The sequence below is a fragment of the Gossypium hirsutum genome, chromosome A01 (assembly GCF_007990345.1).
Source record: "Gossypium hirsutum isolate 1008001.06 chromosome A01, Gossypium_hirsutum_v2.1, whole genome shotgun sequence".
Classification (NCBI taxonomy): domain Eukaryota; kingdom Viridiplantae; phylum Streptophyta; class Magnoliopsida; order Malvales; family Malvaceae; genus Gossypium; species Gossypium hirsutum.
Window position 1 is genome coordinate 13,806,467 of NC_053424.1, and position 13,929 is coordinate 13,820,395.

A 13,929-nucleotide genomic window follows, 5' to 3' on the forward strand; every position below is an offset into this window, starting at 1 on the left:
AGTCAAAAGCAAATGATATATATCTCTAATATCTGGATTTGTTAAAATCCCCATATAATGAATTTTTTAAATATTTCTCATTCCACATGCATTGAATTCTCTAATGACCTCTTTTTTAGTGCTAGGGAAGCTACTATTACAAGCTTCTTTAAACTGTAACAGATACAAAAACTAGTGAGCTTGGAGGGTGTTCTATAGTTGAAGCAAATGTTTTCCCCTTTCCAATGTATGCACTCATTCATCACCACGTCCATTGATTAACAATTCAAGCTCTTAACATAAGGTGCTAAGTTCTAACTGAAATAAAAAATTAACTGGGAATCACACCATTTTTGCATTAAAAAACAAGAATATTTTTTTATTAAGTAGTTGGGTTGTTGTTACTTGTAGTGTTCTACAAAATTAATGCTAGCACCGTGTATTCAATGGGAATGGTGTTGGTCCCCAATAGCTGATTGATGATTATCACATGGAAAGTCAGTGACTCCCATGACCATTATTTTTGTGATTAGAAACTTGTAAAAGCATACCCTAACCCAAATAACCATTTATGGAATCATTTGTAGCATTTTTTTCAAATATTTCGTAGATTACCTAATTCTGTATTGGCTTGGTTTCACTTTGCTTCTTTGTTTAGAGACTTAATGGGGGATACCTACCAACCTTATATTTAAAACACAGATCAAGAAAGTTTTGGTGAGAAAAAGGGGGAAACTATAAAACCCCCTCTTTAAGTTCATTAAAAAAATAAACGAATTTATGGCTTTTTTTTGGCAGATATGCATGCATTTTATCTCTATTTAGCAACTACAAGATGGTGCATTATTTGTTTACACTCAACTACAAGAAATCATACAAGACACTCATGTGTTTGGAGTTTCTTGAAGCATATATCTTTCTCTCTCAATCTATGCCTTAATTCACTGTCTTGGTCTCCTTAAACATGATTTTTCAATAAATTCGGAGAAGTTTATATTACCTTAAACTTGAGACTAATTTATATCCGCCAAATTACAAATTTAACATGTCTTTTATTATCAAAGTGAAACCTAAAAATAAGTTTTTTTTTTGTGTGTGCATAAACTGCATTAAATAATATTAAGTTGAGATAAAACATTGGAACTAAATTATTAATTTGAGGTGAAATGAAAAATCATAATATTTTTAGAATTGATTCACAATTGAACCAATCAAATCAAATCATTATCGGTTGGTTGCTAATTTAACTACTCCAATTTCAACAACTTTGAAAAGAAATATTTTTTTGGCAAAAAAAAATTATCCTTAATAGAATTTCCTACAAAATAGTATAAGCATAATATCTATAACTTTATATGGGTGTCCTTTGATAGAAAAAAAAAAGGTGAAAAAGATAGAAGAAGAAAAATTAGAGTATATATTCATCCCCGTAGTCATAGATGCATGCTGCTAGTTCTTTTATCTCTGTGGCGTGGCGTTGCTCTTCGTTTTTGGAGCCAATTTAACCCTGACGAATGCCACGGCCATGGTTCAGCAATAGTTGTAAGAGAAATTGAGATTGTGAGGGAGGGACTGAGGACAAACCATCAGAATCTTGTTGTTAAGAGAGAGAAAAGAGTAATAAAGAAAAGGCCTGGGAATCCTAACGTGGGAAATGCTACATATGGCTTCTAACTGTCCGCATGGAATATCAACTGATTTTCTCAAGGGAGGTGGAGCCAAGTGAATATCTCTTCCATGATCACACCACCTGAGCATTTATGTAGTTTCACGCTGTTCTTGGAGGTACAAAACTTGTAGGACCAAAGTTTGTAGTAGCTACCAATGTGTCTGGGCTTTTTTGAGCAGCACACTTCACGTTTGTATCACAAAGCTTCTTTTTGGATGCCCAGTTAGACTCCAATGAAAGCAGGTTTGTTGTTGATTTTGGTGCATGAGAGTCAATCAAAGTTTACTAGGACTACCTATACTATTATATAAAGTTGGTTTTAGTTTTCTAACATATTAAAATTTTATTTTTAAGTTAATCATAAAAAAACCACAAAAAAATAATTAATGTATTTTAAATTAGGGTAACCTACATCCATAATCACTCTAAAATAGGGTCTATCTTATTTTAGTTATTCTAATTTTTTTTAATTTGATCACTATAAATAAAATATTTGTATGAATTAGTCACTGTAGTTAAAATTTCCGTTTTCTTTTAACAGATTACTGACATGGCACATTAGCCCATTAAATGATTGACATGTGGCATTCCATTCCGTTTTAAATGCCAGCTTTATGGAATTACCAATGGAACTATGGCATTTAATTATTTCTTTATTTGTTTATGTACATATTTCGTATATATTTGTATTAATTTACATGCAATTACATTAAAATTTTGAAATAAATACATACTTAAATATTTATTTTTAAAATTAATAATATATATCTTTTACAATCTATTCGTATTTATATGAATTTTATTTTTAATCATTTTATTTGCCAACAGTTATAAAGATTAAAATTTATTTTAATAAATATATATAATAAATTTGAGTTTCACACAAGATAAAAATTTAATTTATTTATATATTTAGTTTTTTTAACACGCTATAACTAGAGGTGATCATGGGCCGGGCCGGGTTCGGGCCGGATCCAAATAAAATTTTAGGCCCGTCTACTTGGCTTAGCCCGGTTTGAAATAAAATTACTAAGCCCGAGCCCGGCCCGGCTCGACCCATATTAAATTTTATTTATTTATTTCATTAAATAAAAAATTTTAAAAATATAATAAATCAAATATATTTAAAAACATAAAAATAAATATTAAAACAAATAAAAATAATACTAAAACAATTCTTAAAACAATACATAAATTGACAATATAATAAAAAAATAGTTATATTAAAATTTAAAATGATTAAAAATAAAATAAAAAATATATTAATATATAATTCGGGCCGGGCCTGGCCAGGCCCGGGCCAAAAACTCTTACCCGAGAAAACGGGCCTCATTTTTTTGCCCAAATCTATTTTTCGAGCCTATATTTTTACCCAAACCCTCTTATTTTTCGGGAAGACTTTCGAGCCGAACTGGTTTTAATTTTTATTACTGATCATGATCAACTCTAGGCTATAACTCTAAATACATATTTTATTACTGATTTTAATTTTTTCTATTTTTAATTTCATATCCAAAGAAAGGCTAATGATTAGATATATTGAAGACTTTCGAGCCCATGATCAACTCTAGCTATAACTCTAAATACATATTTTATTACTGATTTTAATTTTTTCTATTTTTAATTTCATATCCAAAGAAAGGCTAATGATTAGATATATTGAATCAATGGCATTGCCACTTGGCATCCAATGTAAGGGCTAAGCCCATGTAATATTTGAGCCTTGCTTCCTTGATTCTTCGGAACCAATCAATACCCCGCACGAAAAATAAAAATAGAAAAATCAAATCTCTCCCTCTCCCACTTGGGTCAAATTTGCATATTTTAATTTTACATATTTCGAGTAAAATTCTAAATTTCTCTTCTCCTTACAAAAACACACATTTTAATACATACAAAAAATTAGATTTCGGGTCATGAAGTTTTTTTCAACTTTCTCAACATGAAATATATAAAAAAAATATTTTTAAAAAATCAAGTCAATAATGAAAGCGGAGTTAAAAGGACCGGCAAGGACTCGACCACCTTGAAATGAAATTTTCACTTAAAAAATTATAAAGATATAGACTATAAAAAATGATAAAATTTTACTTTTACTATCGTAAAGATATATAATTTAATTTCAGCCCCTAAAACTTTTTTGACTTCGCTTATGGTCAATAACTTAAATCTAAATAATTGGTTTCCAAGAACTTAAGATTTCAAAGTTTCCTAAACCTCAATATTACCAATCAAGATAAGATATAATTGATTAGTTAAATCAAGATTTTAACTATTTATATTAATTAATGATATTGAAAATAAAGGTATAAATTATATTAAATTAAAATATAAACGAAACACAGGGAGTAAAACAGAATTTAACCAGTCTCTAACCTTTGCTTTAATAATAAAAAAAATGTGTGATCCAAAAAATAATAATAATAAAAAGTTAAAAGCCAACCCCCTCAAAGGCTCAACTTTCCCGAAGAAAACCAAAAGGCAGAAAACAATTTGAACTGATCATTGCTATGATGATGATATAAGCCAAAGTGGGTCTGTTTCATTTGTTGTTTCGAGCTGCATATTGAAGATTAACGATGGCGGGAATAGCAATATTACTAGATCTATACAAGAAAAAACCAAGCTTTTGTTCTCCACAAAGCTTCCACTCTTCTGGGTTATTCTCTGCCTCCGCTGCCGCCGCATCGGCCGCCGCTACCGTCGCTGCTGGAACCCCTTTTGCCTCCAGGTTTCTTTTTGGGTATGTTTATATCAAGGTTTATGTTTACTTCGTTGTTAATGGTAATTTGCCTAAGTTTATGGCTTTTGATGGTATTTCGGCAGCTATATTTACTGTAAATCAGTGTTCATGTTATTTGTGTATGTGGATGCAATGGCTGAACTTGATTTTGGTATTGCTCAGTGAGCAGTGCTGATTGGATTGGATTGGATAATGTGTATTGCTTGTGTTTGATTTGATTTTGATTTGTCCAGGATCGGGTTTATGTTAGAGTGGTTTCAATAGTTTCAAATTTTGCCTTCTATCACTACATTAGGCAATTGGGTTTGGTTTTGAGGGCTAAGTACTGATTGTTTAGTTAATTATTGTAGAAAAATTTTCCTTTCGTTTGCTCATGGAGTTGACCAGGGTTTCTTCTTGTTTACATTATGGCTTAATAATTAATAACAATCTATTACTAGCTTAGGATGATGATTTGGGTAAATGGTTTGACAGTAGAATTAGAAAATTTATAATATTTAATCCATAGTGATTGTGATGCAGTTATCCCAAGGTTTCACATTGTGATGCTGGTGCTGTACTGCCTGAACATTACATTTCAAATACCCAAAGATCATCTGAAGATTTCTTTAAGAATGATGCTCTCAAATACAGTGTGAAGGAGTATAAGATTGAGCTGAAGCCTCTGTTTTCTGCTTTTGAATTGAGGCCATTTGCTTTGACAACCTTGAGGTCATTTCTGTTGTTCTATTTGCCTCTATTGGAGCCTTCACTAAACATAGAAGAGGATGAGGAGGACTTCCCGCAAGACTCTCCAGAGGAGCGCCGTGTTGATTTAGTTGTTCCCTTAAAAAAATCAGTGAAGCAAATAATTCGTGAGGTGAGTTCTGCCATTTGCCAGTTTCTCCATATGTTCTTCTGCCTGTCTCTATTGTTTAGATTATGAAATTCTGATATGCCTTTTCAATGAGAGTCAAGCAAAAATTCTAATATTTGTATAATTCATCTCTGTAAGCAGTTAATATAGATAACAGTTTATGAAGTTAACTAATTTAGATGCTAATTAGATTCATATCTGCACATGATTTGTGTTCATTAAATCTTAGCTCCAATCCGTTGATATGTCCATATTTGTTGCGCTTCGCTCTGCTATTGAGACAATCCTTTGCTATTTAAGGAACAGCTTTAACTTTACTATGTTTTATGCCTTCTCAGACCACTGTTGTAACTACAAGACGGATTCTTGAAAGACTTGCTGTTATCTATGTTTCACAACGCATGGCGTGGAAACTCCTTAAAGGTACTTTATGTTTTTACAGTCATGGTGATGAATAAGTGGTTGTACTTTAAGTTGCCGGTGAATGTCAAAAGGGAACAACGCATTTGGTATTATTACTGTAAGCTATTGATGAGTTTGGTCAACATATGCAGATGTCCCAAAATCAGCTGTCAGAAAATCCCAAAGGGGAATGCCTGCAACAGTGTATTTCTTCAGAGTTAGCAGAACAACTTTCAGAGGTCGAAACTATTATCAATATGTATACTCCGTTAGTAAATAGTTGCTTTAGCTTTCTTACATCCTTGTCTTTTTCCCAATGTTTATTCAGGTCACCTTCTTGGAGTCACGGCTGCATGGATTGTCCAAACCGGTATTGAAATCTACCGAAGCTTTTCTCGCATAACGAACTCTGATGAGAGTAATGAGGCCAATGTAACAGTTCGAGCTAAACTTCTTGGAAAGAAGATTTCTGGTATTACCATCAGGTGTGGAGCATCATTGATTTTTGCTTCCATAGGAGCTGGGATTTGTGCTACTCTTTTCCGCCCGTCAGTTGGTCAGTGGATTGGTAAGTTACTAACCTATATGCATCAATTTACACTGTACTACATAATATAGCCAATAATTACCTGTTATTGACATACCGAATCGGTGTGTGAGTTTAACCGACATACAGCGGCATCATTTAAGCTCTGAAATTTTTTTTCTACAGGCTGTGCTGCCGGAGACTTGGCCGGGCCCATCATAGTATCAGTTTGCCTTGAGAAAGTTTTTCATGTGTACCTATAGAGCATTTTATAGTACTCAACTACTTCAAATTTCAAATTTGTAGTTAGCAGCTTAGTTTAATGAAATTTTACCAATAAGAACACTCTATCATTGTAGTTTTTCTGAAACAGAAATGCTTCTCAAGCTGCTGATATGAATTTTCCACTTTTTGGGAAATCCTTTTTTTTTCTTGGGATTTTTACCAATTAACTTTTCAATGTATTAGATGAACAGATGTTTTCTCCTACCCTTCTGACAGCATTGTATAATTCCTCTTAGTACATGGATCATGAATGAGATTTAGTCCATCAATATTTATTGGTCAGATAAACTTTGAGAAATCAGGCCAAAAAGTTGAATATACTTTCAAGTGTCCCAGATCATTACTACAGCGATCACCCCAACACCTAACAAGACAGACAAAAACTTGTGATGGGGTCTGTCAACTGAAACCATCTTCTGGGGTGCGTAGCCTTTAGCCAGCAGATGGTTTATCGATACGTAGATGAACACTCCACAGGCTAACCCCATTGATATGGCAAAGATCCAGTCTGCTACAGCACCCTGAGTTGTGGCATCTATTACGATCCCAATGGCTACCCCAACAGGACTTGAAATGGCAAATGCAAATGCATAGGCGATGCACGACAACAATGGACGATCCGGGATCATTCGGAGCAGTGCTATCCCCATTGCGATCGCCGCAAATATCTTGTGCAAGGAGATTGTCCACAAGGCTTTCCAAGCATCAGCTTCAGTTTCTGCAACTCCAACTGCTATGCCCTCAAAGACTGAATGGAAGCACAATGCAATGATCAACAGAACACTATCCCCGAAAGAACTTGCAGATGTGAGAGATGAAGACTGCGCACATTTTGTATCAGTGCCATTACCAACCTAGAAGACGCACAAAATGCTCTAAAATATAAACATAAATCAGTTCTAAAAAGTGGAATAGTTGTTCAGGCTATTTAGCTTACTGGCGGATCGCCTTGACCATGAGGATTCGTTTTGCTCTGCTCAGCCCCTGTAATTCATTTCAGAGAGTAAATTATGAGGTAAGAAAATGAATTGTCCCCACTTTAGGGCTCTTGGTACCTACTTTCGATTTTATTCAAACAATAGAAGTGAAACAATTAGTAAAATTACAACGTTCCAAGTCTATTGCTGTCTAAGGTAACCTGTTTCTATTATTGGAGGTAGGGTTGATTCCATTTCTTTTAAGGTTATATTTTCCCCATTGTATATGTCCATATGCAAAAGGGTTGACAATACAGCAAATTATATCAACGAAATATTCTACTATGAATAGAGTAATATGTTGCAGTAATATCAATTTCAATAGATATAAATAGTGATTTTAATCCATTAGTGCTAGTAACTTTTGGCTGAAAAAACTAGTAGAACATTAAATATTTTAAAGAACTTCCCACAACTACTTCTAACTATCAAAAAGTTGCAAAGTTTACAAGCAAACTCTATTGCCTTAGTCCTAAAGTATTACCCAAACAGAAATCCCAGACTTTGAAAGCAACCAAAAATGGTTGCTCATCTTTTCCGATGCCCTTTTTTATCTGACAAATTAATCAAACAAGACAAGACATGTGAAGTTTTCTTGTCTCACTTAACAGATATTATTTATACTTAATATAGATTATTTATTACGTGGGTCCTGAATTAACTTTGGATTCATCGTCTTTTATCCCATGAACTGGAATTCCAAACGAAGCTGGATCTCTTCTCAATTTCCCATAATTTCTCCAATTCTTAAACAAACATTACGACAACGCAAAAATTTAAAATTCATGAAAGAGAATAATATGAAAACGTTTGCTTACCTTGAAGCTCCAAATCACCATTGTTACATGAATTCTTCCCTTTCCCGTACACATAAGAGATCACACAATCAGCTAGCATAGTCAACAAATATCCAGCACATGCCAACATAAAGGCGAAAGGGTATTCTTTACTCGTCAAGTCTTCAAAAGTTTCATTCGCATCACTCAAGAAATGCATCATGGCTGTCCCAAGAAAAACCCCACCGGCGAACTGTGTTCCCAGCACCAAAAAACCCTGGTTCCACTTTAGAAAATAGGGTGACACACCACCTACGAACGTCCCTACAAACACTAGAATCAAGCACCATACCTTGACCAAAATCAAGGATTTGGATCGTAGGTCATAAGGTTCATTCCTTTCACCTGCCTTGTCATCATCATCATCAGCGCCAGCATGACTGCCCCCGTGGCAGGTGACAGAGATGAAAAGAGAGAGGCAGAGAAAGAAGTAAAAGAGAAAACGTGAGAGCTTCATTGAGAGACTGTGTTTGAGTTCAGTTTTGTACGGTTATATAGAAACTAAAAAGAGAAGGATAAAAGGGAGGGTTTTCTCATTGTTGTACTGCAAAATACAACGGGAAGTACGGGGACGTAGTTGACGTAACGAGGGGTAAACTAAACTAGCCACTAAATTATGAGTTTTTTTCATTTAATTAAAAATAATTATAATTTTATTTAAGTTATTTTTTAATTCAACCAGTGAATTTTAGGCGATGATTCAACTATTACTATAATAAATCTATATTTATCAACAAGTAAAAGAATAAATATTAAATCCATATCGATTTGACGATTAGTGTTATATATTAAAAAAAAATTGTTTCAATTTTAGTTAACAAATTCATTATGTTTAAAGCTATTTCATAAAAAAAATTGAACTATAAAATAGAAGGAAAAAGAAAATTTTCAATTGTAGGAAGTGCAAAAAAAAAGCCATATAACATCTATTTTAATAGTTTATTAATTTAAATAAAAATATTTAAATAATTTAATAACCAAATTATAGCTTTCTGATAAAATGAAAATTACCTATTAATGACTAATGGTAATAATCAATAATGGCAATAAAACAACACAATGCTCTTTTCTAGATATATTTTCACAGTGGATTTGTCAGTAATCTAGGATAATCCATCATTGATGATCGTAACTCATGTAATGGGAAGTAGATATTTGAATTAAGAAGCAAAATAAGTAAAAAGGAAAGGATCAGCAATGGAATATTTGATATTTATAATTTGGAATTATTGGCGTAATGGTAAAAGATTAAAAGAAATGATGGCGTGCCGTTGGCTGTGGAAGGAAAGCAACATGACCCGTTGTGATTAAAAACACACAAGTCAATCAAAGTCAAGTAGGATCCACCTTTCCAATTTGCTTTGCCGTGACGTCGGGTCCGACCGCGTAGACTTCACCGTTCATACTTCGAAGTCGTTGGCTAAAAGTGATGTGTGAACCAACCATAGGACGGCCATTTGCATCAATATGTCAATCCCTCAACTTAGGATACGTAGAAAAGTACAAGTAGAATGATAAGTTAAAAAACTAAATTAAATATGTATTTTACAAGGCTTTCTTTTTTTTATTTTTCTTTTATTTTCTAACTCTATAAAGAAAATAACTTAATAATAAATTTAACCACTAACATTTACATAATTTTTCAAAATAACCTTAATTATATTTTTAAATCTTTTTTTACTATCAACATTTGTTTTTTTTTCAATATACTTTTTTTAACAATTTTAATGAAAATACCATTAAAAAGTTAACAAAAAATGATGTAAAATTTCATGTGAAATATTTTTAATTAGATGTAATTTATTAGTTAGATAATCCAATAAGATAATTACATGTAAAAAAATAGTAAAATAAATAAATAATACATTAAATTAAAAAAATAAACGTTTAACTCAATAGAAAAACTTCTTAATAAACAAAGGTACAAAAAATTAAAACCTTAAACTTATTCATTAAATCTGTTAAAATATGTAATTTGAACAAAAAAAATCAAAAGTTAATGGCAAAAAAGAACTCAAAAATACAATTAAGACTATTTTGACAAAACATGCAAACACTAGTAGCCAAATTTATCATTAAACCAAAAAAATTACCTTATCCTTTCCCTTTTTTCCTAACAAGCATACAAATGAATTTATATAATAATTTTGTTCCTTTTTTTTCTTCTTCTTTTCAATTTTTTCTACCCTACCAAGCAAATCCTTTGAGATAGAATAACAGAATATTGCAAGAAAGAATACCCTTAAAATCAGCTGTGGAGTGGAAGCTTGCCTACATCTCGGCAAAAAGAAGAGAGAAAAAAATAGTCCTTTGGTCAGACATTTAAATGATGCAGTTAATCAATTTAATTTATGATCTTCATCAGAAAATGGCTTCTTTACTGGCAAAATTGGAGGGGTGGAAACTAGATTGTCTTTCACATTCTTCGGATTCATCCTGCAGAATGATTTCTGAAAATCCAGAACCATCAACTATACATAACTCCATCCTATGATTTCTGAAATCCACAATCATCGACTATACATGATCCTCTCCTCATCTCCACCAGAAACGACCTTGCTGCCTTTGTCCTTGCATTCGCCTGTCCCATCATTCATTACTCCAAATCAAAATGTTTTCAACAATATTTTAATATGAATCAGATTAGCAACTATTGATGTTATAATCAACTGTACAAATGGCGTATTTGGGTCAGATTTGACATGACAACGCACAAAGGGAAGAAAACACTTCACCTCTGATACTCTTTAGAACGCTCAAGAAACTCTTTCGCAACATCTTTTCTTTCATAAGATTGCAAGACTTGTCTGATATCAGCTGGACTATTGCGCGCCACATCTGTAGACAGCCAAAACAGATGGTACTACAATCAACAAAAGAACATAGACCCTAACAATTATATTAGTTGGGCACATGTCATGTAAAATTCGAACCAAGACAACAAGGAAAGGGAAAAAACAACAAAAGACTCACATTCAAGAAACGGAATAAGATCCAAAAGTGCTGTATCATCTGCCTCAAGTTTGTACGGCTTAATAGGGACACAGTTTTCTGGTTGAAGGCTGGATTCAAACGCATGAGCACTCACATACAATATCTTGGCTGGATCCCTGTTAAGCTTTGAAAGATCCTGCCAACGGGAACTATTTGTTACAACTGTCTCATACATTAACAAGAATAATGCACTTATTCTAGCAGAAAAACAGAAGGGAAACCCAAAATAGAAGTGCTTCAAAGGAAAGTGATTAACTTTAACATACTCTATAGTGCTTGCCATCCTGATATTTAGTAGCACCCCTTGATAGCCTATATCGTATATAATGGTTAGGGTCCAGCCTCTCGCAAACAGGATCCACATACTACCCAAGTCAAAACAAACAAATAAGTAAATTAAGGCAACATCGGTTGTCAAATACTTATATATATTGAATGGTTGTCACAATGACAAAATATCAAATTACCATATTCATCTGGTCAGAATAGACAACAATTTCGTAAAACTTTGCCATATGTTCAAAAAAAGCATCAACTCCAGGTCTTTTGAAGGTACGCCAGCCTCTCTCTCGCTTTGCCAACCAAAAAGGGAAAGAAGAAAGAAAAAGAATAACAAACAATTTAACATGAGCTTCAATAATAAAAAATACCGGATAAATAGTTCAAAATTTATAAAGGAAAGCGGAAATTAGTTTATGTGAAAACTCATACCTTCCAATCTGTATAAAGTAATGTCTCATTCAGATCTAGGACAAGTGTGAAAACATGTTGTTCTTGGGGATGCAAATCAGGAAGAAGCTTATCTGAGGTTGGTTCAGTAAATTCCTGCAATCCGAGATAAAGTGAAAAAATAGAAAAAACAAAAATGCTAATATAAAGAAAAAAAAAACAAAAGATAGGCAGGCAATACTGAAAAACCAGAAACTAGAGCAATAAGAATGGCCCTCACCATCACATGTTCTTCCACCATCTTCCTGAGATCCAGGTAAGATTCAAGTGCTTTAGCTGGAACTGGAATGTTACAAGAGAAGAAGCCATGAGAAAATGGGGGTGGAAGCAGAACATGTAAACAAGTCACTCTTAAATAAGTTGACAGAAAGCAATGGTTCCTCCCCCCCCCCCTTTTTTTTTGCTGGCTTAACAAATCCTTTTGTAATGAAGTTGCCCAATTTCTCTAAAAGACACTAAACTAGAACCGCTTATCCAAATGCAAACTTAGCTCACTGTGATGCAAATGGTCAATGTATAGAATAAAGAGTGGAGATTGTAGCTATGAAAAAAAAAAAAGAAATACGGAGAAATAAGAGATCCAGAAACGAAGTAAGGTCATCACCTGTCATTGCAGCAGAGTAGAGCATGCCTCTATATTTCTGAAAAATAAAACGGAAAACAAAACATAACTACTTACATTTCTGATTCTTTCATAGGACCAATTTAACAATGACTGTATCACATTATTAATTCTTAGCTAAGGCATCACACGTGTGCATTCAAATGCATAAGGGCATTAACATACATGATTGCATAACTGATATTGATGCATTCATCATAGCATTACAGCCATTAATCATACAGGAATCAGTTAGGAAGCTCTATGATGGACAGGTTTTATGTGATTTTGAACTGATATGAGCAGCTAAATCACTTTCCTATAGACTGTAAAAGAAATTATAGAAAAATTTACCAACAACTTGAACAGCAATGCAGCTAGCATTACTGCCATCCAACCACATCATAACACATTAATCTCATATGAATGAGAATCAATTTATACCCAAATCAACTATACGTCTTAAACAATTTGAACATCACTCAATCAAACAACTAAAGTAAAAAGAGAAATTCTTTTTAAAAAAAATCCAAACGAACTAAAACTTACTTCAACAGCAGCTGCATCTTCACTAGGAGTATAACTCGCTGCAGCCCGCAATGACTTTGCCTTCTGCTCTACTTCCTCATATGAACACACTGCAAATCAAATTTATTAAAAAATTAAACATTTTTAAACATATAAAAACCCACATTTTAAATAAGATTTTAAAATAAGACTTACTGTAAGAGAGATAACCAGCATAGCCAATAGCACCAGTTACAGTTGCGAGAAGTCCGTACTTGAGAAAGGTCCAGGATTTCCTTCCCGAAACCTGCGTGGAAGCTTCTGGCGCTGGTGGAGGAGGAGTAGGAGGTGCCGGGTTGTCGGAGAGAATGGATTGTGAAGGAATGATCGTTTCTTTAGAAGGATTTGAAGAGGAGGAGGAGGAGAAAGAAACCACTCCTGAACTTAAAACCCTTCGGTAAATGATCTTAGAACTGCAATCATTTGAAACTATTCGGGATCTAAGAACAATTGAAGACATTTTGATTGAGGTTTTGATTTGGTGGTAGTTCTGTCTGATGGAGTTCTAGTTATTTTCTAGGGCTTTACAGATGGAAAGTGTGAATCAGATGCTGAGATTTTATTAGGGGTGTTTGGAAGTCGGTTTTGCCTAGTTTCCCTGTAGACTATGGAATGGGAATAAGCTGACTTTTTTTTTTTTGGGCTAAACTTTATAAAAGTTCACCCAATTACTATTGTTTTGGTCACTTAAAGTTTAATATTTACTGTTTTAGTAATAGTTATTGACATTGTAGAAATTTAATATTTTAATCACTTGTCCTATAA

At 33.3% G+C, this 13,929-nt stretch overlaps 3 protein-coding genes across 4 annotated transcripts; 1 reads left to right on the forward strand and 2 right to left on the reverse strand.

Moving 5' to 3' along the window:
• Positions 1-4,033: 4,033 nt before the first annotated feature.
• Positions 4,034-6,594, forward strand: LOC107917837 (uncharacterized). Its single transcript, XM_016847185.2, has 6 exons — positions 4,034-4,391; positions 4,914-5,250; positions 5,586-5,670; positions 5,802-5,888; positions 5,978-6,217; positions 6,362-6,594. Exons 1-6 carry the CDS (start codon positions 4,228-4,230, stop codon positions 6,436-6,438), a joined length of 990 nt encoding a protein of 329 aa, XP_016702674.1. The 5' UTR covers positions 4,034-4,227; the 3' UTR covers positions 6,439-6,594.
• Positions 6,595-6,749: 155 nt separating this feature from the next.
• On the reverse strand, positions 6,750-8,852 carry LOC107917836 (zinc transporter 11). 2 transcript variants are annotated; one of them, XM_016847184.2, is made up of 3 exons: positions 8,256-8,852; positions 7,398-7,444; positions 6,750-7,281 (listed from the first exon to the last, which is right to left on the reverse strand). In XM_016847184.2, the coding sequence occupies exons 1-3, from the start codon at positions 8,728-8,730 to the stop codon at positions 6,784-6,786; spliced, it is 1,020 nt and encodes a 339-aa protein (XP_016702673.1). In that variant the 5' UTR covers positions 8,731-8,852; the 3' UTR covers positions 6,750-6,783. The 2 variants fall into 2 exon arrangements, with proteins under 2 accessions (XP_016702673.1, XP_016702672.1); XM_016847183.2 differs by having other exon boundaries at positions 6,750-7,314.
• Positions 8,853-10,308: 1,456 nt separating this feature from the next.
• LOC107916827 (mitochondrial import inner membrane translocase subunit TIM50) lies at positions 10,309-13,784 on the reverse strand. The gene is made up of 10 exons (XM_016846202.2): positions 13,321-13,784; positions 13,147-13,235; positions 12,601-12,637; positions 12,217-12,278; positions 11,979-12,092; positions 11,735-11,839; positions 11,534-11,632; positions 11,247-11,403; positions 11,009-11,111; positions 10,309-10,854 (listed from the first exon to the last, which is right to left on the reverse strand). Exons 1-10 carry the CDS (start codon positions 13,622-13,624, stop codon positions 10,809-10,811), a joined length of 1,116 nt encoding a protein of 371 aa, XP_016701691.1. The 5' UTR covers positions 13,625-13,784; the 3' UTR covers positions 10,309-10,808.
• Positions 13,785-13,929: the final 145 nt, after the last annotated feature.

What these genes read in the sequence shown, in the direction of transcription:
- LOC107917837 (XM_016847185.2), top strand. Translation starts at nt 4,228, where the DNA reads ATGGCGGGAATAGCAATATTACTAGATCTATACAAGAAAAAACCAAGC. An exon ending in GCCTCCAGGTTTCTTTTTGG is followed by an intron (nt 4,392 to 4,913) that starts GTATGTTTATAT and finishes ATTGTGATGCAG; the next exon opens with TTATCCCAAGGTTTCACATT. An exon ending in TAGCAGAACAACTTTCAGAG is followed by an intron (nt 5,889 to 5,977) that starts GTCGAAACTATT and finishes ATGTTTATTCAG; the next exon opens with GTCACCTTCTTGGAGTCACG.
- LOC107917836 (XM_016847183.2), bottom strand. Translation starts at nt 8,730, where the DNA reads ATGAAGCTCTCACGTTTTCTCTTTTACTTCTTTCTCTGCCTCTCTCTT. An exon ending in TGGTGATTTGGAGCTTCAAG is followed by an intron (nt 7,445 to 8,255) that starts GTAAGCAAACGT and finishes AATGAATTACAG; the next exon opens with GGGCTGAGCAGAGCAAAACG. An exon ending in ATGGTCAAGGCGATCCGCCA is followed by an intron (nt 7,315 to 7,397) that starts GTAAGCTAAATA and finishes TGCGTCTTCTAG; the next exon opens with GTTGGTAATGGCACTGATAC.
- LOC107916827 (XM_016846202.2), bottom strand. Translation starts at nt 13,624, where the DNA reads ATGTCTTCAATTGTTCTTAGATCCCGAATAGTTTCAAATGATTGCAGT. An exon ending in AAGATGCAGCTGCTGTTGAA is followed by an intron (nt 12,638 to 13,146) that starts GTAAGTTTTAGT and finishes TTTATTTTTCAG; the next exon opens with AAATATAGAGGCATGCTCTA. An exon ending in TACTTTATACAGATTGGAAG is followed by an intron (nt 11,840 to 11,978) that starts GTATGAGTTTTC and finishes TGGTTGGCAAAG; the next exon opens with CGAGAGAGAGGCTGGCGTAC.